The sequence below is a fragment of the Rhodofomes roseus genome, assembly GCF_022264815.1.
Source record: "Rhodofomes roseus strain CIRM-BRFM 1785 chromosome Unknown C8Q71scaffold_2, whole genome shotgun sequence".
Classification (NCBI taxonomy): domain Eukaryota; kingdom Fungi; phylum Basidiomycota; class Agaricomycetes; order Polyporales; family Fomitopsidaceae; genus Rhodofomes; species Rhodofomes roseus.
In genome coordinates this window covers 287295-307045 of record NW_025952958.1, presented here as the reverse complement: position 1 = coordinate 307045, position 19751 = coordinate 287295, and the positions used below count along the sequence as shown (strand labels likewise).

Genomic DNA, 19751 nt, shown 5'->3' with positions numbered 1-19751 from the left:
CCAGCACGATCGAACAATATCCGCGTGATTGTGTTCGCCTCTGATAAAAGGGTTTCCGGATATACAACGCTCATCTCCAGTTTCAATACAGTTTGATCATTTTGGTACACGAACCCAATAGCCAACGCTATGTAACTTAGTACAACATGAAGAGATGCGAAAGGGCGACGTGCAATTAGTACAACAACGGTGAACGGGCAACTAAGAATATCCAGGTGAGCAGAGCAGCAGATAGCAATAAGGTAGCGTGGATAGCAAGGCCAAGTGAAGCAGATGCGATGTGTGTATGTACAGCGAGCTGTCCGAGGGAAGTATACAAAGATGAGTGTCCAAGGTAAGCAAAGACGAGATGCGTGTGTAGATGATGCGAGGATGAGACAGGCCAGACAGCCTGAGGACAGATCGTGCCAGTGGCTGCCAACTTGAATTTTGAGCGGTCTATGCTGCGTAGCTTTGGCCGGACCGCGAATGATCATGCGATCACGGCGATGAGGGGCGGAAGGGGATTGTGGTGTAGGGAACCGTCCGGGAACGATGAGCTGCGATGTGGGGCGAGTGCGAGGGAGACCCGGATGGTCTGATGCATACGATGTGCAGCAGCGCTGTGTCGTTGGAGGGATCTCCAGATCTCTAGGGAGATGTTGATGCCTGGTGAAGCGCGGTACGAACCAAGGGCCACATTATCATGCGTCGTCGTTCGGCCAGCTGAACGCACGCGGCTCGACATCGAACATCCTGAGTTGGTCCTCCATGAAGGACCGGGCGTGCTTCTCTTCCGTGGACCGCTCCTTCTGGAACATCATGTGTGATGTCCTGACTGCCTCGCGGGTGGAGAAACGGGGAGACGAAGCGCCCGGCTTGCTGTACTCCGGCAGGAAGAAATCTGTCGGCGACATGAGCTTTAAGAATGCGTGGACAGACGAACCAGGGGACTCACGCTTGTGTTGGGCGATACCGGGCTCCTCGAACAGGGTATCCCAATTGATGCCAGCGAACCATGGGTGGCTCATAATCTCTTCAGTGGTGGGACGATTGGCGGGATCGGGCTCCGTCATCTGTGGAGCAACGGAGCGGTCAGCCAATATTCCCCAGACAGCCTCGTACAACAGACTCACACATAAGAGAAGATCCAGCGCCGGATGACCATCGAGAAGCTTGATGACGCTCTCGCGCAGTTTACCTCGAGTGCCTCTCTCCTGGAACGTCTTGTAGCTCCATTCAAAGCCACAACTCCTGTTCCAGGACCTGTCCAGGTTCGCGAGGAGCTCGATCCAGACGCAGCCGAGCTGCCAGATGTCAACCTTGTACCCATGCTCGAGGCCGAGATGCTGCTCTGGCGCGAGGAACTCCTCAGTGCCGACGACGTGGGATGACGTGACCTCCTCGATGGACTGGCCGGTCGTGCTAACCAGCGCTAGGCCGAAGTCGGCGAACGTGCATCGGCCGTGTTGGTCGAGGAGGATGTTCTCCGGTTTGATATCTCTATGCACGATCGTGACACGGTGTAGCTGCCACACCGAAATGAGCTGGGGAAGGGAAGAGTGCGCAGGTCAGCATTGTACGCGTCGCGTCGACAGACACCGAGTACATACCATCTCCGCACAATAGAATAGTTCCGTTTCCTTCATCTGCAGCCAAAACGATTGTGTGCGCAAGTGATCTATCTGGGCCCACCGGGCCTTGCAGTACAGATATAAAGTCAAGCTGGAACGACACAATTCCTACCAAAAGCTTTAGGACTACTTGTCACTCGAGATAACGGAGAAGGAACTCACCATGACGAAGTAAATGTTGTTCTTATCCTCCCAGCTGTCGAGCAGCCCCATCATCCCCGGCCATTGGTTTACCGCTATTACCGCCATGATGTCCTTCTCATGCAGAAGCATCTCGCGTGCCACGGACATACTCTTGTACGCGTCCCGTTTGCATATGACCTTGACGGCGAAGTGCTGCCCGTAGTGGTTCGTTACTTCAGAGACACGCCCAAACCCGCCGGCGCCGATGACGCCCTTGACTGTGTATTGATCGCCAGTAGACGGGCTCGAGAAAACGATGGGCTCCTCTGGCTCATCATCCGTGTTGCCCGAGTTTGTGTCCTCGGCTTCGTCGAGTGGTTCCATGGGTTCGCGGGCGATTGTCTCATCCCCGGAGTCGGCGTCGGCATCGCAGAGTGTGCATTCATCGGCCGTGCCTTCGTCTTTGGCCTGCAGGACAGCGTCTCCGCTCTGGCCATTCGAGTCCGCGGCGTCAGCGATGAGTGGCTCGACGCAGCTCTCCTGCTCGTCTTGGCCGTCGTAGACGAAGGGTGTCTGTCCTTGAAGTGCTACATGGGGTGCGTGCGTCGAGTCGGTGCCGTTCGTCGGTGAGGCGACGTCAGTGAGAAGGGGTGCTTGCGAGACGGCGGCCTTCCCATCGTGCAGCTGGACGTCCGTGGCGAGCGCCGGCGTCAAGCACTCGAAGGGAGGATCAGAGTCGGAGGACGAGGACGACTGGCCGGAGAGACGCGGAGATGAAGGGGCGACATTCCCGCCGACACTGACCACGGTCTTCGGTTGCTCAGCGTCGTTGGTATCCGAGGATGTCGAGGAGAGCCGTGCGGTAGACCTGGTCGCGTTGAGTCGTGGCCTGTCTTCGTCTATGGTCAAGTCGAACGCCATCTCGACGTTGTCGAGCACCGGGACAGGGAAGAGCGTGGACGGCGAGGGGTAGGCAACGTGCAGAAGCCTAAGGAATTGTTGGTGGCGGCCTAGGTTGGAGGAGGAAGTATGGCCGAGGCCAACAGACGCGACAACGACGGCCCCCGACAAATGTGGAACCGACGCGTTTTCGGCGTCCATGTCAGTCGACGCGTCCGGCCGCGTCTGTGCAGTGAAAGTGTATGCCGGAGGAGTGTGGCACGAGGCCTTGGGGGGGAAGAAAGCCCTGACGGACTCCTTCAACGCGTCCAACGCGTCACGGAACGTGGTCGGAGCACATGCAAACGCTACAATAGATCGTGCTGCCATAGCTAAGAACTGAACGTCTGAGGAGGATGTGTAGTCTTAGGATACGGGAGGGGTATGGGTCACTTGCAGCGCGTGATGATGATGGTCGGGAGCAAAGATGGGGGAAAGGGTACGGCGATGGGCCGCGCTTTATGCTGTTCAGCTTGGGAGCGAGCCACAGTTCCTCTTTGGGTAGGTGAACGGCGTGGACCGCCGCCGAAGCTTCTATTCAGAAAATAAGCGATGAAAGACAAAGCGTGCAGCGGCCCGACCGTCGCACGGGGTACAGCCCGTAAGATTATGTGCAAGATAACATGCATTAAGCTGATATATGTGAAGAAACTGGTCAATTATGTGCGTTGCGTAGAAACCTGCCAATAGAAGTTACCTTGTTTAGACCATCCATTGTACTCTCGTGGGTTTTAGATGGGTTATCTGCGACGAACAATCGATGTGAGAAATCTTATGACAGTTCGGTTGAGTGTTAAGGCCTATACCCATCACACTGAGCAGCCTCGTGGGGTTACCTGAGGCGATGAATTGCACGCTACTAGTACCCGCCTAGTTGAACATGAGTGGCGTTGTGCTTGCATCGGAATCCTGAAATGGCAGGTGGGTTGATCCGAGATCTCCCCAGATTCAGATGGCTTACTAATAGCCGCTCAATAGCGGTCGTGGCTTGGTCGTGGCCTCGTGGCGACGTGGCCACAGTGAGCCACAGTGGCACCCGCCGGGAGCTGCCGGAATGTCCCCACGGACTTACAGGAGTCTAGTACGGTCTTCACAAGTTTATCCCCGTTGCGCCATGTATTCCGAACGTCACATGTTCGCACCCATGCGGCTCGCCGACTGTGCAGCTCAGGAAAATGACTGCACAGACGTACATCGGGGACCCGGCGAAGGCACTCGTGCAGACAGTGGGTATGGATGAGCTGCCGCTGTGGATCACGCTGGGCACGGAGTGCCTGCTTTTGGTGAGGAAGAAGACGATGAAGACAATTACGGGGAGAACGATGCTGGGTTGACGCACTCGACGAACGTGGACGGGGTCAATTAATCATGCCGTGCTCGAGTTCAACTGAAATATCGACATGGGATGCAGTTTGTGCGTTTCTTGCGCTTTTCCCCTGCAGTTTTATCCGATCACACACACTGCCACAGGCAAAAGAGAACATCTCTTTTTGGCAAGCAACGGAGACTAGACACAGGCCAGGCAAGTCCTTCAGTCAACTGTCGCCCTCAGTGGTGCCACAAGCACGCCGCAACAACGCGGTTGTGGCAATTCACGTGGTTGTTGCGTCACGCCAGATGACGCGCTCGATGATGCTGCGAGGGTCGCAGCACGCCGGACTGCAACGTTGCAGCCACGACGTCAGCTAGCGTCAGCTGTGCGCTCACATCGCCGCCGCCGAGCTCGACTGGATCCACATCCGACAACAACGCGTGAAATGGCGGGCTTCCCATTGGACGCAACCCGCGCATGCGGGGCTGGTACGATCGACTAACGCGTCCAGCAGTGCCAGTCAATCGCGCGGCGTAGCCACTACTGGCCGAACAGGCATCCCCGCCCTACATATGTCTGCGCGGATATGCTGATCTAACAGCCAGTCCACACCTTTCATCCTCTACACCATGGCCGGCGGACAGCTCCTCGACGTCACCCAGGAAATCAAGCTCGATCACGACAACGTACGCGAGCTCTTCGATAGATACAAGGCGACCAGTGATGCCAAAAAAAAGAGGGCCATCGCCAACACGCTCATCCGCGAGATGGCCATCCACTCCGACGCTGAGTATGTTCTCCTCTCCCCGATGTGATGTCATACGGCGACTTATGTTGCCCACAGGGAGGTCTCCGTCTACAACGACTACGCGACCGTCGGCCTCAGTGACGTCGCGACACACAACAAGGAGGATCACGCTGAGGTGAAGAAGCTCGTCTACGCCGCAGACTCGCATGGCTTTGATAAGCCCGACTACGACGACGTCCTCGCGAAGGCCGTCACTGCCTTCGACGCCCATGCGCGTGAGGAGGAGACGGACCAGCACCCGACTCTCCGTCAGAAGCTTTCTGCCGAGGACAATAACGTGCGTACTGCTCTGTATTGATATATTCCGTGAGAGTCAACGCTGATCGACGCTGGCTGGTGTTGTAGAGAATCGCGCGCGCGTTTCTCAAGGCACGCACGATGGTCCCCTCGCGTCCACACCCATGGGCGCCCCAGACCGGTGGTATCGCACAGAAGGCTGCGGGCGCGCAGGGCAAACTCCATGACAAGGTCGTCGAGACCCTGACTGATCGTGACTTTGTCGACGTCAAGTACACACACCCCGAGTTCTGAGTGCCATATTCATACTCAGAGGTCCTAGGCTCAAGCCGCAAAGCACGTTTGTAACGATACTTGTACCAACAGCTGTAGGTTATGTTCTTGAATCTTGATGCGCGTCGCGCATCGCGCTTGGTACCATATGTACTGGAAGATTGTAATATGCAAAGCGGATTTTACTCACGATACGTCCATGCGAACTAGATCGCTGAATGCAGAACGACGATGGATGTGAATTCGCCATTGCCAAACTACGCTCTCAGCCCCAAAGACGCGGTCACGTGGGCGCGTTCGTGGCTGGCAACTGCTGGCACTGGGCAGTGACGGATGGCAAGTTCATGTCCGGTACATACGAAGGATGTTCGCGCGGGATCTCGTTCATCTCGAAGAGCGAAACGTCTGTCGATATACAGTTTAAAGGTGTATTTTCAGGCACCATTAGGCCTGATCGATTTTGGGAGACAACCACGAACCCAGGAAAATATCTACAGTAGTACAAGTACAACACGATGGGATGCGCGAGACCATGGGATGAGACATCAGTACAACAACAGAGAGAGACTAACAGTATGCAAGTGAGTAAAGCGAGAGATAGCAATAAGGTAACGGAGATAGCAGGTGCAGGCGGCGCGGATGCGAAGAGTGTACAGTGTGTGGCGGACTGTCCAAGGTAAGTATGCAAGGATGTGATGCGTGCAGCGAACTGCCCAAAGTGAGTATGCAAAGATGAGATTTGTACAGCGAGCTGTCCGAGATAGGTATGCAAGGATGAGATGTGTGCAGATGATGCGAGGAGATGGAGTGAACAACACGCCGCGCCGCGACGAGTTTGGGCGCCACATCACGTAGTGGTGGCGGGGCGCGGATGCAGATTGCGATGTAAGGAACTGGCCGGAGAACGATGCGTTGAGGAGGAGGGCGGACGATCATGCGATGGAGATGATATCAAGCACGCAGAGGATGCGCGCCGAGCGACTCGGCCGACGATGTTCGGCATCACTGTCACGGTGTAGTTGGAGGGGGATCTCTGAGGAGATACCTGGTGAGGCGCGGTAAGAACCGGGGGCGTACACTTAAATGTCGCAAGTCTACGGCGGTGGCAGAGCCCAGGCGAACGCATGCGGGTCGACGTCGTACATCTTGAGCTGTTCTTCCGTGTACGATCGCACATACTCCTCTTCTGGAGAGCGTTTCTTCTGTATCATCATGTTCGATAACCGGGTCGCCTCGAAGGTGGAGTGGCGGGGAGACGCGGCGCCCGGCGCGTTGTACTCCGGCAGGAACCAATCTGTCGGCGAAGTTGAGCGTCGATCGTCGCGTGAACAAGATGGACAAGTGGACTTACGCTCGTGTTGGGAAACACCAGGCTCATCAAAGAGTATCTTCCACTTGATCGTGCCCGCGAACCATGGGTGGTTCATGATCTGCGCGGCGGTGGGACGATTGGCGGGATCGAGCTCTGTCATCTGTAGAGCAACAGACCGGTCAGTTGATGTTCTCCATAGACAGCCTCGCTTGGAAGACTCACCCATAGGAGGAGTTCCAACGCCGGGTGACCATCGAGAAGCTCGATGACGCTCTGACGCAGCTTCTCTCGGATCCCTGGCTCTTGGAAGGTCTCATAATTCCACTCAAAGCCACAGCTTTCGTTCCAGGACTTTTCTAGGCCCCCGAGGAGCTCGATCCAGACGCAGCCGAGCTGCCAGATGTCTACCTTGTAGCCGTGCTCGAGGTCTGGCACATGCTGCTCGGGCGCGAAATACTCGTGAGTACCGACCACGTGGGTCGACACGACCTCCTCAACAGGGCGATCTGCCGAGCCGCGCAGCGCCAGGCCGAAGTCCGCGATCATGCATCGGCCGTGACGGTCAAGGAGGATGTTCTCTGGCTTGATATCTCTGTGGACGATTTTGACGCCGTGTAGGCGCCGCACCGAAGCGAGCTGAAGAAGAGTGAGCAGATCAGGGTGATGCTCATCCTTTGGAGACTGACAGCCACATACCATCTCCGCACAGTAGAACTTCTCCTCTACGTCCATATCGTCCCAGTCCCACTCCGTGCGGCTGGGGTCATCTTTAACCCACTTAGCCTTGGAGGCTATGTAGGTATACAAGTTGGTTCGACACAGTTCCTGCCAAAGGTTGAGGAACGATCGTCACATAGGATAGCGAAGGCACTTACCATCACGAAGTAGACGTTGTCCTTGTCCTCCCAGCTTTCGAACAGCCCCATCATCCCCGGGCACCGAGCATACGCTATAGCGGCCATGATCTTCTTCTCGTGCAGAAGCAGCTCGCGCGTTACGGGCATACTCTTGTACGCCTCCCTCTTGTGGATCACCTTCACCGCAAACCGCTGCTTCTCGTCGGTGGTGACTTCGGAGACACGCCCAAAGCCGCCAGATCCGATGACACCTTTGACCGTGTACCGGGTGCCAGTGTATGGGCTGGTGAAAATGAGGGGTCCCTGCGGCTCGTCGTCCGTGTATGAGTCCGAGTCGAACACCCCGTCGAGCGGCTCCACGGCCTCGCCAGCAGTTGCCTCGTCCCCGGAGTCGGCGTCGGATTCGCGATCATGCGCAGCTTCATTGGCGGTGTCTTCGTCTTCGGCCTGCAGCACAGCGTCTCCGTTCTGGCCATCCGTGGCATCAGCAATGAGTGGCTCGGCGGAGCTCTCCTGGTCGTCTTGGCCGTCGTAGAAGTCGCATACGAAGGGCGTGTGTTCCTGAGGTGCCACATTGTGCGCATGCATCGAGCTGCTGCCGTTCGTCGGTGAGGGGACGTCAAGGAGAAGGGGTGCTTGCGAAGCGGCGACCTTCCCTTCATTGTGCAGTTGGACGTCAGTGGCGAGCGCCGGAGTGAAGCACTCGAAGGGAGGGTCAGAGTCGGAGGACGAGGACGACTGGCCGGAGAGACGCGGAGATGAAGGGGCGACATTCCCGCCGACACTGACCACGGTCCTCGGCTGCTCAGCGTCGTTGGTATCCGAGGATGTCGAGGAGAGCCGTGCGGTAGACCTGGTCGCGTTGAGTCGTGGCCTGTCTTCGTCTATGGTCAAGTCGAACGCCACCTCGACGTTGTTGAGCACCGGGACAGGGAAGAGCGTGGACGGCGAGGGGTAGGCGACGTGCAGAAGCCTGAGGAATTGTTGGTGGCGGCCTAGGTTGGAGGAGGAAGTATGGCCGAGACCAACAGACGCGACAACGACGGCCCCCGACAAGTGTGGCACCGACGCGTTTTCGCCGTTCGTGTCAGTCGACGCGTCCGGCCGCGTGTGTGGCGTGATGGGGGATACCGGAGAAGTGTGGCACGAGGCCTTGAGAGGGAAGAAAGCCCTGACGGACTCCTTCAACGCGTCGAACGCGTTCAGTAGCTTGGAAGAAGCCAGTGTAGACATCACAACAGAGCGCGCCGCCATACCGAAGGACTGGAAGTCTGGTAAGGATATAGAGCCTTGGTGTGTGGGAGGGTATGGGTCAGCGCGCGGTGACGGTCGGGAGCAAGAATGAGGGGAAGGGCACGGCGATGGACCACGCTTTATGCTGTTCAGCTTGGGCCTCAGCCACAAGCCACACATCCTCTTTAGGTAGGTGAGCGGCGTGGACTGCCGAGGCTTCTATTCAGAAAATAGGCGATGAAAGACAAAGCGTGCAGCGGTCCGATCGTCGCATGGGACACAGCCCATGAAATCATGTGCAAAAGATCATGCATTATGCTGTTATAGGTGAAGAAACTGGTCAATTATGTGCGTTGCGTAGAAACCTGCCACAGAAGTTACCTTGTTTAGGCCATCCATTGTATTCTCGCGGAGTCCAAGCAAGTTATCTGTGCGACGAGTGGTGAACGTGAGAAACCTTGATTCAGCATTATCACAAAGGGAGATTTCGTGCTGGTGAATCTGCGCAGCCCCACGAGGTTCCTTGAGGCGATGGAATGCATGCTACGAGTATCGGCGTAGAACGTGAGTCACTGAGTTGGCGTTGCGCTTGCATCGGGATCTAGAAATGGCAGGCACGCTGATCCGAGATCTCGTTCTCAGATCTCACATTTCACTATAGCGGGCCACTGGGCCACCCGCTCCGACGCCCGCCATTCCGTCTATCTCGACTGCATTTCCAAGGATCAGTGGCACCATCTCAGTTCTAACATGTTGCGCGGAAGAGGTTGGCCCAAGATGAGTCCACGAGACGAGTACAATTCCGGGATAACTGCTCTACTACGACGATGCGCTGCAAGCCGGCGAACAAGTGCGTTTGAAACAGCAGTACGACATCATCATACAGCTAGTGATATGCAAGCGAGAAAAGCGACAGATAGCAATAAGGTAGCGACGATAGCAGGATAAGCAGACGCGAGAGCGCACGGCGAATTGTCCGGAATATGTAACGACGATGTGCCAATGTAGATGTGAGGAACGAGGATGAGATGGAACGACAACACGGCGCCGGGGCGAGTAGTTTGACGCTACACTGAGTGGATGTGAGCGGATGCGAACACAAGTGTGAGGAAGGTAAGGGGAGCATGACACAATGAAATGAACCGTCCGGAGAACGACGAGGCGAGACAAGGTTGAATGTGAGGGGGGTGAGAGAAGACGCGTCGATGCGCCACAGTGGGAAGGGGCCTCTATCGCGGCGAACTATTTGGCGAAGTATGCTATTCGCTTACGAAGCGGCGGCTTCAGAAAGCGTGAGTTCAATTGGCGGACTCAATGGGCCAGGCGAAGGCTTGCGGCTGCGTGTCGTACATCCTGCACTGGTCCACTACGTTGGCCCGAGCCTCTAGTCTGCTCGGACTCGTGCGCTGGACCATCATGCCCGATGTCCGGCACATTTCATAGGTGAGGAAATTCACCGAACACTTGCTCGATGGGACTTCGTAGTCCGCGAAGAAACGATCTATACGTGAGGTTTGTAATCAGTGGTTGCGTATGTCGATGGCTTCAAGCCAGGACTCACGCTGGTACGGAGTGGTCCCGGCGCTGCACCCGATGGCGCTCCAGTCCACGCCATCAAACCACTCGTGGCTCATAATCTGAACAGTGGTAGGCCGCTTGGCTGGGTTGACGTCGGTCATCTATGCATCATACTTTAGTTCTAGAGCGTGAGGTCGCTTCTCGTGTGAGGATGCTTACCGCGATGACCAAGTCGAGCGCAGGGTGGTCGCAAAGGAGCACCTCGATAATGTTGCGCACCTCCTGCTGCAGCTCTGTCGGGCTGAGGAGGTCATAGTACTGCTCCGGTAGGTATGCAGTCGCACTGATTTCCGAGCCTGCGAGGAGCTCAATCCACATGCAGCCGAGTTGCCAGATATCGACCTTGAAGTCGTAGTCAAAGGATAGAAGTTGTTCTGGAGCCATGTATGCTTCTGTTCCGCAGTTCTCGGACACCCTGGTGCGCTCAAAGACAGCTGGATCGGGATGGGTAATGGATGCTATGCCGAAGTCAGCGAGGATGCATCGACCGTCTCCATCGAGAAGGAAGTTTTCCGGTTTGATATCCCGGTGCATGATGCCGGCAGTATGAAGTTGCCAGACCGAGAAGACCTATGCGAACGTAAGCAGTCTGGTCGCGCGTTTCAAGCGAAGATTAGCAGGCACATACCGATTCCGCACAGAAGTACTTGTCTTCGCCGGGTAATACCTCCCATTCAGGCTGTCTGCGATATGGATCTTCACGAGCAAGGAAAGCCTTGTAGCTGATGTACCGTGTTAGGCTCCCGCGGCACAAGGGCTAGCATGAATGCTTCAGAAACGATTGAGTCGAGGAAGATGCAGAAGCATACCATGACAAAGTAGATGTTTTCTTCGTCCTCCCAACTTTCAATCAACGGAATTAATCCCGCACATGCGTTTTGGGTGACTGAGCTCATGATCCCCTTTTCGTCTAGTAGCCTATCCCGCATGTGGGCTGCCCGATACGCCTTCGCTTTGTGTACAATCTTCACCGCGAAGTAGTGGCCGTCAACAGTCGTGACTTCGAAGACGCGCGCGAACCCACCGCATCCGATGATGCCATTCACTTGATAGTAACGGTTCGTATGACGGTTGTAAAGGGCAGCGGGTACCTGCGGCTCATCGTCGTCCGTTGTAGCGGCTGGCTGGGTGCCAGAGTCTGCGTGGCCATTGAATACCGACAGGCCTGTGCCATCGGAGTCATCACCGGCGTCGGGAGGGACCTCGGTATAGGGCAGTGTGTCGGTGTCGTGGAGTACGCCAATGTCGCTCTCGGCAGCGATGCCTTCATCCTTGGATCCAAGAAATGCCTCAAGAGTTTGAAGGATCACGTCTACAGCGTCTGTGACGTCGCTCAGCAGCGAGTCAGTGTTGTAGGCCTCCTCCTCGTTCCCTGAAACCGCATCGGCGAGGTGGTGGCGTTGAATAGCCAACTCGGCCGTTTCTTCGTAGACCTTCCCCAACAAGGCCATTCGTTCGTGCAACACTAGGATGTGTTCTTTGTAGGAAGCGCATGCAACACTGTTGCTGGTCGGAAGGGGATCATCGAGGGGTAAGGGAGGTTCAAGGGTAAGGACCTTCTGCGGACCGTGGAGCTCGACACCGGTAGTCAGGGGAGTGAAGCACTCGAAGGGCGGATCGGAGTCGGAGGACGAAGATGAGGACAATGACGATCGAGAGGAAAGCTGACACGATGGAGGGGAGACTTGTACCGCAACGCTGACCATGATCCTCTGTTGCTGAGTGTCAATGATCGACGGCGTCGGGGAGGACAGCGGAGTCGATGAACGTACCGAGTACACGCTTGTGTTGGATTGTGGCGTTTCGTCGTCGATGGTCATGTCAAGCGCCACATCGACGTTGTTGGGTACTGTAATGGGGACCGACGTGAACGGCTTGGCTATCCTAAGGCCTAGAAGGCTGAGGATGTTGTGGTGACGTTCGGGGTTGGTAGGGGATGCATGTCCAAAGCCAATGGACGTAGCGATGACAGTTCCCAGCAGATGTGGCGACGCCGCGTCGCTGTTGTTATCGTCCGTCGAGGCGTCCGGACGCGTCTGGATCGTGGAGGTCATGGGAGGGATGTAGCGCGAGGCCCTGAGAGGAAACAAAGCCGTGACACGCTCCTTCAACGCGCCGAGAGCGTTCACTAGTGTAGCGGGAGCAAGCGCAGACGCCACAGCAGAACGCGCCGCCATACCGAGGGACTAGTAAGAGTCTGTATACAGCCTTGGAGTATGGGAGGGTACAGATCAGCGCGTGCTGGTGGTGGATGGTGGTGGAGGGCAAAGGATGGGGGGCAGGAAACGGCGGTAGGCGACGCTTTATGTTTGCAGCTTGGGCCCCCGCCACATCTCCGGTTTGGGTAGATGCAGCGGCGTGGACTGCCAAGGCTTCTATTCAGAACATAGGCGATGAAGGACAAAGCGTGCAGCGGATTGGCCGTCACATGCAGCACAGCCCTTAGAATTTTGTCGATAAGCATTCATCACGCTGGTACTATGGGCAGAAGCTACAGTCAGTTGTGTGCGTTGCGTAGAGACTTGCCAGTGGTTACCTTGTTTACACCGTCTATTGTGTTCTAGCTCACTTCGAGCAAGCTATCTGGGAAGCGAACGATTAGAAGGCTTAGCTCAAAACTAACACATACCGATTGCTCTGCACAACACGGCAGGCTTTCCTGAGGCGATGAACTGCATGCCGCTATACTGGAACGTGAGTTGAGCTTGCATCGGGATCCAGAAATGGCAAGTTGGTCCGATCGGATCCTTTTCTCAGATCCCCGCACAGGATGCTTCCAGTCCCATGAAGCTATGGCTGTGCTATGGTCTCACATAGCAGCACTAGCTTGGATCTCACTGTATACGTTCCTCACCCTGTTTGCTGGTCAATGGGCGCACCGGAAAACGTCTAAACTCACGTCAAGTGCACGTATGAAGTTGGCCGAATTTCCACACGTAACTTACTCGTCAAATTGCACTGCCATTGTGTCACATTCCTGAGTACTGAGTACTTGACGATGAGGGAAGGAGCGAGGAATCCGAGTCTTGTTGGGCCTCGATCCGCAACCGGCGCCAACCGCAAGCGCTGTGTTTGACCCACGTGAGCGGTGGCGCGCCCGCGACGGCGGCGACGCGATCCCCGGCGCCTACTCACGCGAAGTCGAACTCGGCCGTTCCTCCTCCTGGTCTCCTCAGGCCCGCATCGCTGCATCCCATTATAACACTTTGCCACACACGCGCTGGCACAACATAGCGGCCTGCAGCAGTGACGCCTGAGTATCTGTGGCGTGGCACCCAACTCTGCATCTCACCTTCATCCCCGCTTCTCAGCGAAGACATGCCAGGGGTTTCCCCGCGCCGCCCGTAAGTATCCCGGATATGATATTCGCTCGCCAGCCTCAGGACAATTTTTCTCAGACGTACCGGGTTCACGGATCAAGATCGTGACTACATGATCAAATACCTTGCGAAGTACTGTCCCGATCCAAAAGGTCGTAGGGGGAACACTACATGGAAAGCTCTGTACGAGAATGTATGCACCCAGTTCACGCTCCATGATCCCACTTACTGATATGATGATACCGCAGAAGAAGCGCAAGTGGAACTGGTCGCAACGTCATACATGGCAGTCATGGAGAGAGCACTACGTCAAAGATCAAGTTTGGTTCGATCGCAAGATACGCCAGCAACAGCAAAAGAACCCAGCGTCAGAACCGGCACCTCCTCCCAGTGCCAGGCCTCCATCATCCCAGGATTCGGTTGTGAAGCGGGAGCGTGTCCCCTTCACGGCTCTTGATGATGAGCACCTCATGAAATATCTTGCGGAGCATGCAATCATGTCTGAGGGGATCCTTGGAAGGAAACTATACGAGGACTTAGTCGAGAATGTGCGTCACCTTTGCCTTTCATTCTACTGTCCGTTGATATATCCTACGCAGGTAGATAGATGGCCTTGGGCCTCACGCCACCCGGCTCAGAGCTGGCGCGAACGGTACAGCAGACGGCGCGAACAGTTTAACCAATGGATTGAGCGTTACCAGCGTGACAACCCCGAAGGCGCAACTCTTGAGGCATTTTCGCCTTCTCAGAAACGACGTCGCAAACTCAAGAAAGCGGACCGACGCGAGGACGAGGACGAGCATAGGGATGAGCAGGAAGAGCAGGAGCAAGTTGGTGGCGAGGAGAAAGAGCGTATGTCCGCCTTGGCCCGGGAAGAACACGAGGTCGAGGAAGCAATACAAGCAGAGGATAGCGACCAAGTCAAGCGCGCTGACGGACCATCCCGAAGTGGCAGCGCTCCAGAGCATGCTGGCAAGAAACGAAGACGTAGTAGTGTCTCGAACGATGAGACTGAAGTCGCCAGGGGAAATAAGCGAAGACGCGGTGACGAACATATTGAAGATGGTGTGCCTGCAACCGCCGCGGAGGGCTCCGCACAACCTGTCCAGCGTACAGCCGAGGTAGAACCAGTGAGAGCCCGTGAGGACGAACGCACCAAGAGAGCGAACCAGAAGCTTGCCGAGAACCCTCCTTCGGACGACTACACTGGAGATATCTTTGAGCCTAGTGTGCTGAGCCGGAGCGATAGCGAGACCGAGGACGAGGACGAGCAAGTAATGGATCACCCGCCCATTGCAGTGCAGCGAGAGGAGGAAGAGGAAGCGGAAGAGGAAGCGGAAGCGGACGAAGAAGAGGAGGATCAGGAAGATCAGCTTGACGCATCTGATACTGGCTCGGGCAAGGGACAGCGTATGGACGTGGATGTTGAAGTCAAAGCTAGCGCAGAGCAACAACCGTGAGTGGTTCCTTGGTCCGTTGTTTCGTCGTATCTTGAGCTCTAACCTTCTGTTACTCTTAGGAATGAGCGTCCTTCAGCTCATGGCGCACCCACTCCCACCGTAGCTGGTCGCGCTCGCACGCCGCCAAGCCCGCTTTACCCCTCTCTGTCGTCTGTGCCTCCGCCTACTATGGATGTGGACGCTCCGTCCCTCCCGGGCCAATTCCCGGCGACGTCGACATCCGTTGGTGACAGAGATGCTTCTGTGGCTTCTGTGGATATTCCCCTGGCGCACGAGATACTCGCGAAGGCGCAGGCCACTAAGCGGGCCGTTCTGACAGTGTCGCAGAACCCTACGCCACCAGCAAGCTCCCCGCCAGGTAAGGATTCGCTCGCAGCGAGTTCTATACGCATACAGTTTCTGACAGAATGCATTGTAGTAGAAGACAGATCCCTTGCGAAGTCTAGGGAAGCATCGCCAGTACTCCAGCGGCCCGTTGCAGTTGACACCTGTGAGCTCCCTCAGCCTGGCCCTTCTACGGCTATCGACACCACCTCTCGCCCACCTCCTCGCACTCCCAAAGCTAAGAACAAGTACTTGCGGAAACAATCCGAGGACCCATTTACTTCCGTCACTACCACACCGGTCATACCTAGCTCCCGCGATACCACGCCATCCACCGTACAACCTCGAGAGCGTCGACTCAGACGCCCAAGGGAGCCGCCACGTCTCATAGATGGCCCGTATAATCATGCCTTCACCGACGCGATGGGTAGAACACCGCCGAGCGGCTCTAGGGCTACCGGTGTGGTGGTTGACGAAGACAGCGATAGTGAGGAATGGCCACCACGTAGGGGACGATCTAAAGGGAAGGCGAAGGCGAGACAAGACGGAATGAAGGACCGAACGCCTATTGTCCCTGCTAAGGTGAAGACAGAGCCGCAACATCCAGCTATTGCTCTGCGTCCTCCGTGCGGACCGCCTGCCAGGGCGCACCATATTTTCAGTCAACCCACGCAAGAATCCAGGGCTTCCCAATATCCTCAAGCGCAACCCAGCCCGTCACAGCATCACGTCTTCAGCCAGCCAACTCAGCAAGGTATCGAACAAAGATGCCTGCCGCCTCCAGTACAAGAACAGGCGACAGAAGCCGAGACGATGCCGTCGTTCAGGTTACCGAAGAAATATCTAGATCATCTGGAGCGAGCATTGACGAAGCACAGCCATTTATTGCAATCGAACACTGCGGACGCCGAAGACGATGTTATCACCAGCACGCCTGTTCGGCGACCGTCCCAACGTGGTGCCCCAGTTCCTGGCCCGTCCTCGGTCGGTCCCATTCACGCCGACGACGTCTCACGAAGTCCCGAGCTGGGTCGCAGTGTACGGTTCGACCCATCTCTGCCTGATATCAAAGGCAAGGCCAGGGATTACGGACCCTCGCCGTCACCAGTCCACAATAGACGGCACGCATCCGGTGGCGATGTCGCATCACAGGCCCTTCTCGAGGGTGACTCCGCCGGGAATGAACGTGTTCGCGTCCGACAATATTTGCCCGTTTTGCCTACGGCTCCGCACGGTGTCCGCTCCGCCGACGACTCCTTTGTTGGCACGACTTCCACCTCTTTCTCGTTCCGCAGGCCCCGCAGGCGAGAGTCTCTCAGTTTCGTCCACCAGCCTAAACCACGCTCCGCATCCGTTGAGCCGGAACCCGCGATCCAGATCAGCGAGGACGACGAGAGCGTAGTGGTCCATATCGGGGTGGAGACCGCCATACAGACTATGTCCGAGAATCATGGCTTTAACTCTGACATCGTCCGCAGGGTGTGGAGCCAGACACAGAGCCTCCGCATGGCCGATGTGGTGCTGGGACAAATGCGTGAGGCAGCCGAAAAGGCCGCTTTGCAGTTCCTGGAACAACTTCAAGAAGAAGGGCAGGGCGCCGCCGAACCAGACGCTAAACTGGAGAGGCAGCAACCTCACCCAGCACGCAGTGAATCCCCACGTCGTCCTTCATACCATGATCGAGAGTCGCCTACTCTGCATATCACCCCAGTGGAAGCGAACGATGATACAAGTCCGGAGTATTCGCCTCCCAAACCCACTCGGGCGGGCCAGTTTCTGCGACTGGTCAAGGAGGGGAGAGTGGACGAGGCCTTGGCTCGGGAGTTCAGCTATGCGGCGGGCATCTCTCCGTCGCAGACTCCTCTAAGGAGTGGACCCGACGTTGAGGTGCACAGGCTCGGCATGAAGCCTGCTTCAAGTCGATTCGAAGCTCAGAGCCAGGATGAGCAGCGTAGTCCGGTCCGGTATGACGAAGAACTCAGAGAGCATTCGCCTGACATTCCGCGATGGAAAGCTGCTACGATCGCTATGGGGAAGAGGTTCGGGCAGATGCTAGGCAACGTGGATGAGTAGAGTGCCATCGAACAGCGGATCTCTATATCGCCTAGTATGTACGTACTGTTTGCGGTGCATACATTGCAGATCCTTCATGGACGATTGCTGATTGTGTTCTGAACGGTCATTGGGTATTCTCGACCCGCTCGAGCACCTCAAGCTCACTGAACGAGAGCATACATGGCCGATGCGAGTGTCTGGCGTTCAAATAAGTCAAGAAAGACATCATGTTTGCGATTCGCAAGCAGTCGGCACCTGTAACTTGAATTCTCTTCGACCAAGTACTGTACGCGCGCTCAAGTGATGAATCGATGAGGCCCAAAACGTACGCGGCGTACTTACCTCATCGTACCCCTTCGACCTCAGTCATTCCTTCCAACATGCCAGCTCACAGAGCCCTCGTCATCTCCGACATACTCTTCGCCATCAGCGAGGCTCTGCGATCGGATGGTCCTGATAGGAAACAAATGCGACAAGGGCGAGTGGCACTAGCACAGGTGGCTCGTGTATGCAGGGCATTTGCGGAGCCTGCGACATCCGCTCTCTGGAGCCACATCGACAACATCGGACCTTTGTTGGCGTTGTTTTCGTGCTCTCGGAAGCTGTGCTGCCCCCCGCGTCAGCCTGGCCTAGCCAGCAACGACGGCTCGGATTGCACTGGTGCTAGGCTCATGCCCGAGGATTGGGACGACGAATATGTAGCACACGCTGCCCAACCCTTGCCACGATTTCTATGGGTGAGCAGGGTTCAATCTAATGTGGAAGTGAGGCAATTGAACTGAGCCCATCCAGGTCATCTCCGGCGAGATCACCGATGAAGAATGGTCCCGTTTTCAGCACCTTCTAGCATATATCCGCAGGTGCTACGATGATGATCGGTCCGCCTCTGGCATTTGTGTCCATCCCACAGCGCTCACACAATTCCACCGTCGCAACGAAGGCAGGCCTCTCCTCCCGAATGTCGTAGAGTTCTGCTGGAAGCAATGGTCCCTGAATGACACCAGCCTTCTCACTCTCCTCCCCCCTTCACTCCGAGTCCTCGACCTCAACTTCAGCTCCTTTTTGTGGTATAACAATACATTCACGAACCCCGATGTGCGCGCCAAGCAAGCGCAAACCCTGCATAGGCTTCTCCAAGACATCTGTAGCAGAGGAGATAATCTCGAGTCCATCGTCTTGCGCGGTCACGTGGAACCACGGTTACTAGATCCCTTGAACAACCTTCCGAACCTGCGACGATTAGACATGTCTCGATGTCCCGGCCTCTCAGCCAGCAATCGTATTCTCTCTCAAACATTCACCCAACTGCGCCGCCTACGGAGACTCCGCCATCTGTCGATCGATGTACAGGGAGTGTATGCCGAGGTCATGCACATGGGTTATCTGGGCGACTTCCCACAACTACAGTCGCTTTATCTAGAAGCAGACATGTTAGGAGCCATTCAGACGCTAACAGCCATGAATCTTCCCCATGTCCAAGTTCTCACAATCAGCCTGGGCGGACGGACCGAGTTTACCGTGGACCAACTCAGCGCGGAACTCTCTGCCCTACGGCTCCCCGAGCGACTGCCGCACTTGAGTTTCCTCACTGTGCGAGGTGTGCTCGTCCAGAACGAAGAAGAAGACTCCGTGGTTCATGTACTGCGTCCGCTTTTTGGACTGCGGGAGCTCGAGAGCCTTGAAATGACAATGCATTGCGTCCAGGGTCCACTGCTCGGTTTAGCCGATGAAGACGTTTGCATTATCGCGCAGAGTTGGCTAAGACTCGCCGATTTCCTTGTTGACACTACACCGCTCTCATACCAATCGTATATGGGATCCCAAATTCCGCGTCCATCGGTCACAGCGCTCGTCCATTTCGCGAGACACTGTCCACAGCTGCAGAACCTCACTCTGCCTACGTTCAAGGGTGGCGTGCTACCCGTGCTGCCGACTATCACTCCCCATGGCCTACGGACGCTATCTATCACTCAGACACTCGATGTCATGGTGGATGCCGAAGAAAATCTTGCCCGCCAGCTCCATACAGTATTTCCCAAACTGCTGCCGGTCGCTAGTCCGGAGGCGTGCCTCAAGTGGCACAACATCATGGAGCGCCTGGACGAGATTCGGCAAGGATCATGAAGTTTCATTTCTTATGCTGAAAACATTTTGAGATCAATATATCTACTTGCATCTGGGATCTTTAGCACTGTCCAACACGGGCTTCACCAGCGGCGGCGCGTCGTGCGACCAAGTCGAGTCAAGGGTGGATCGTTGAACGCGACGACAACGTGACCGTGTATGCACTCTTGGCGCCCAATCCGC

General features: G+C 56.1%; 7 protein-coding genes across 7 annotated transcripts; 3 read left to right on the top strand and 4 right to left on the bottom strand.

The window, feature by feature from the left end:
• Positions 1-579: 579 nt before the first annotated feature.
• On the bottom strand, positions 580-3183 carry C8Q71DRAFT_202766 (kinase-like domain-containing protein). The gene is made up of 5 exons (XM_047916975.1): positions 1776-3183; positions 1593-1721; positions 1116-1526; positions 938-1055; positions 580-883 (listed from the first exon to the last, which is right to left on the bottom strand). The coding sequence occupies exons 1-5, from the start codon at positions 3003-3005 to the stop codon at positions 684-686; spliced, it is 2088 nt and encodes a 695-aa protein (XP_047783473.1). The 5' UTR covers positions 3006-3183; the 3' UTR covers positions 580-683.
• Positions 3184-4490: 1307 nt separating this feature from the next.
• On the top strand, positions 4491-5366 carry C8Q71DRAFT_202758 (uncharacterized protein). Its single transcript, XM_047916974.1, has 3 exons — positions 4491-4777; positions 4832-5072; positions 5141-5366. The coding sequence occupies exons 1-3, from the start codon at positions 4617-4619 to the stop codon at positions 5324-5326; spliced, it is 588 nt and encodes a 195-aa protein (XP_047783472.1). The 5' UTR covers positions 4491-4616; the 3' UTR covers positions 5327-5366.
• A 351-nt stretch (positions 5367-5717) lies between these two features.
• On the bottom strand, positions 5718-6276 carry C8Q71DRAFT_202746 (uncharacterized protein). The gene has a single exon (XM_047916973.1). The coding sequence runs from the start codon at positions 6151-6153 to the stop codon at positions 5851-5853; it is 303 nt and encodes a 100-aa protein (XP_047783471.1). The 5' UTR covers positions 6154-6276; the 3' UTR covers positions 5718-5850.
• A 123-nt stretch (positions 6277-6399) lies between these two features.
• Positions 6400-8707, bottom strand: C8Q71DRAFT_719992 (kinase-like domain-containing protein; the record flags this gene model as incomplete). Its single annotated transcript, XM_047921329.1, has 5 exons — positions 6400-6599; positions 6657-6777; positions 6840-7253; positions 7314-7442; positions 7493-8707. 5 exons carry the CDS (start codon positions 8705-8707, stop codon positions 6400-6402), a joined length of 2079 nt encoding a protein of 692 aa, XP_047783470.1.
• A 1212-nt stretch (positions 8708-9919) lies between these two features.
• Positions 9920-12706, bottom strand: C8Q71DRAFT_202709 (kinase-like domain-containing protein). Its single transcript, XM_047916972.1, has 6 exons — positions 12058-12706; positions 11095-11997; positions 10914-11042; positions 10445-10855; positions 10269-10386; positions 9920-10208 (listed from the first exon to the last, which is right to left on the bottom strand). Exons 1-6 carry the CDS (start codon positions 12460-12462, stop codon positions 10006-10008), a joined length of 2169 nt encoding a protein of 722 aa, XP_047783469.1. The 5' UTR covers positions 12463-12706; the 3' UTR covers positions 9920-10005.
• A 725-nt stretch (positions 12707-13431) lies between these two features.
• Positions 13432-17656, top strand: C8Q71DRAFT_202686 (uncharacterized protein). Its single transcript, XM_047916970.1, has 6 exons — positions 13432-13629; positions 13684-13798; positions 13854-14153; positions 14205-15061; positions 15125-15423; positions 15484-17656. The coding sequence occupies exons 1-6, from the start codon at positions 13604-13606 to the stop codon at positions 17460-17462; spliced, it is 3576 nt and encodes a 1191-aa protein (XP_047783468.1). The 5' UTR covers positions 13432-13603; the 3' UTR covers positions 17463-17656.
• Positions 17657-17661: 5 nt separating this feature from the next.
• Positions 17662-19589, top strand: C8Q71DRAFT_202691 (uncharacterized protein). Its single transcript, XM_047916971.1, has 2 exons — positions 17662-18181; positions 18237-19589. Exons 1-2 carry the CDS (start codon positions 17756-17758, stop codon positions 19566-19568), a joined length of 1758 nt encoding a protein of 585 aa, XP_047783467.1. The 5' UTR covers positions 17662-17755; the 3' UTR covers positions 19569-19589.
• The last annotated feature ends 162 nt before the right edge of the window (positions 19590-19751 follow it).

Excerpts from the sequence above, each read along its gene's own strand:
- C8Q71DRAFT_202709 (XM_047916972.1), bottom strand. The coding sequence starts at position 12,462 with ATGGCGGCGCGTTCTGCTGTGGCGTCTGCGCTTGCTCCCGCTACACTA. Across the intron at positions 10,387-10,444 it reads CGCTCGACTTGGTCATCGCG|ATGACCGACGTCAACCCAGC; the intron begins GTAAGCATCCTC and ends TATGATGCATAG. Across the intron at positions 10,209-10,268 it reads CGGGACCACTCCGTACCAGC|ATCGTTTCTTCGCGGACTAC; the intron begins GTGAGTCCTGGC and ends CCTCACGTATAG.
- C8Q71DRAFT_202746 (XM_047916973.1), bottom strand. The coding sequence starts at position 6,153 with ATGTGGCGCCCAAACTCGTCGCGGCGCGGCGTGTTGTTCACTCCATCT.
- C8Q71DRAFT_202691 (XM_047916971.1), top strand. The coding sequence starts at position 17,756 with ATGAGGCCCAAAACGTACGCGGCGTACTTACCTCATCGTACCCCTTCG. Across the intron at positions 18,182-18,236 it reads CCTTGCCACGATTTCTATGG|GTCATCTCCGGCGAGATCAC; the intron begins GTGAGCAGGGTT and ends GAGCCCATCCAG.
- C8Q71DRAFT_202766 (XM_047916975.1), bottom strand. The coding sequence starts at position 3,005 with ATGGCAGCACGATCTATTGTAGCGTTTGCATGTGCTCCGACCACGTTC. Across the intron at positions 1,527-1,592 it reads TATTCTATTGTGCGGAGATG|CTCATTTCGGTGTGGCAGCT; the intron begins GTATGTACTCGG and ends TCCCTTCCCCAG. Across the intron at positions 884-937 it reads CGGTATCGCCCAACACAAGC|ATTTCTTCCTGCCGGAGTAC; the intron begins GTGAGTCCCCTG and ends TGTCGCCGACAG.
- C8Q71DRAFT_202758 (XM_047916974.1), top strand. The coding sequence starts at position 4,617 with ATGGCCGGCGGACAGCTCCTCGACGTCACCCAGGAAATCAAGCTCGAT. Across the intron at positions 4,778-4,831 it reads GCCATCCACTCCGACGCTGA|GGAGGTCTCCGTCTACAACG; the intron begins GTATGTTCTCCT and ends TGTTGCCCACAG. Across the intron at positions 5,073-5,140 it reads TTTCTGCCGAGGACAATAAC|AGAATCGCGCGCGCGTTTCT; the intron begins GTGCGTACTGCT and ends CTGGTGTTGTAG.
- C8Q71DRAFT_202686 (XM_047916970.1), top strand. The coding sequence starts at position 13,604 with ATGCCAGGGGTTTCCCCGCGCCGCCC. Across the intron at positions 13,799-13,853 it reads GGAAAGCTCTGTACGAGAAT|AAGAAGCGCAAGTGGAACTG; the intron begins GTATGCACCCAG and ends ATGATACCGCAG. Across the intron at positions 14,154-14,204 it reads ACGAGGACTTAGTCGAGAAT|GTAGATAGATGGCCTTGGGC; the intron begins GTGCGTCACCTT and ends TATCCTACGCAG.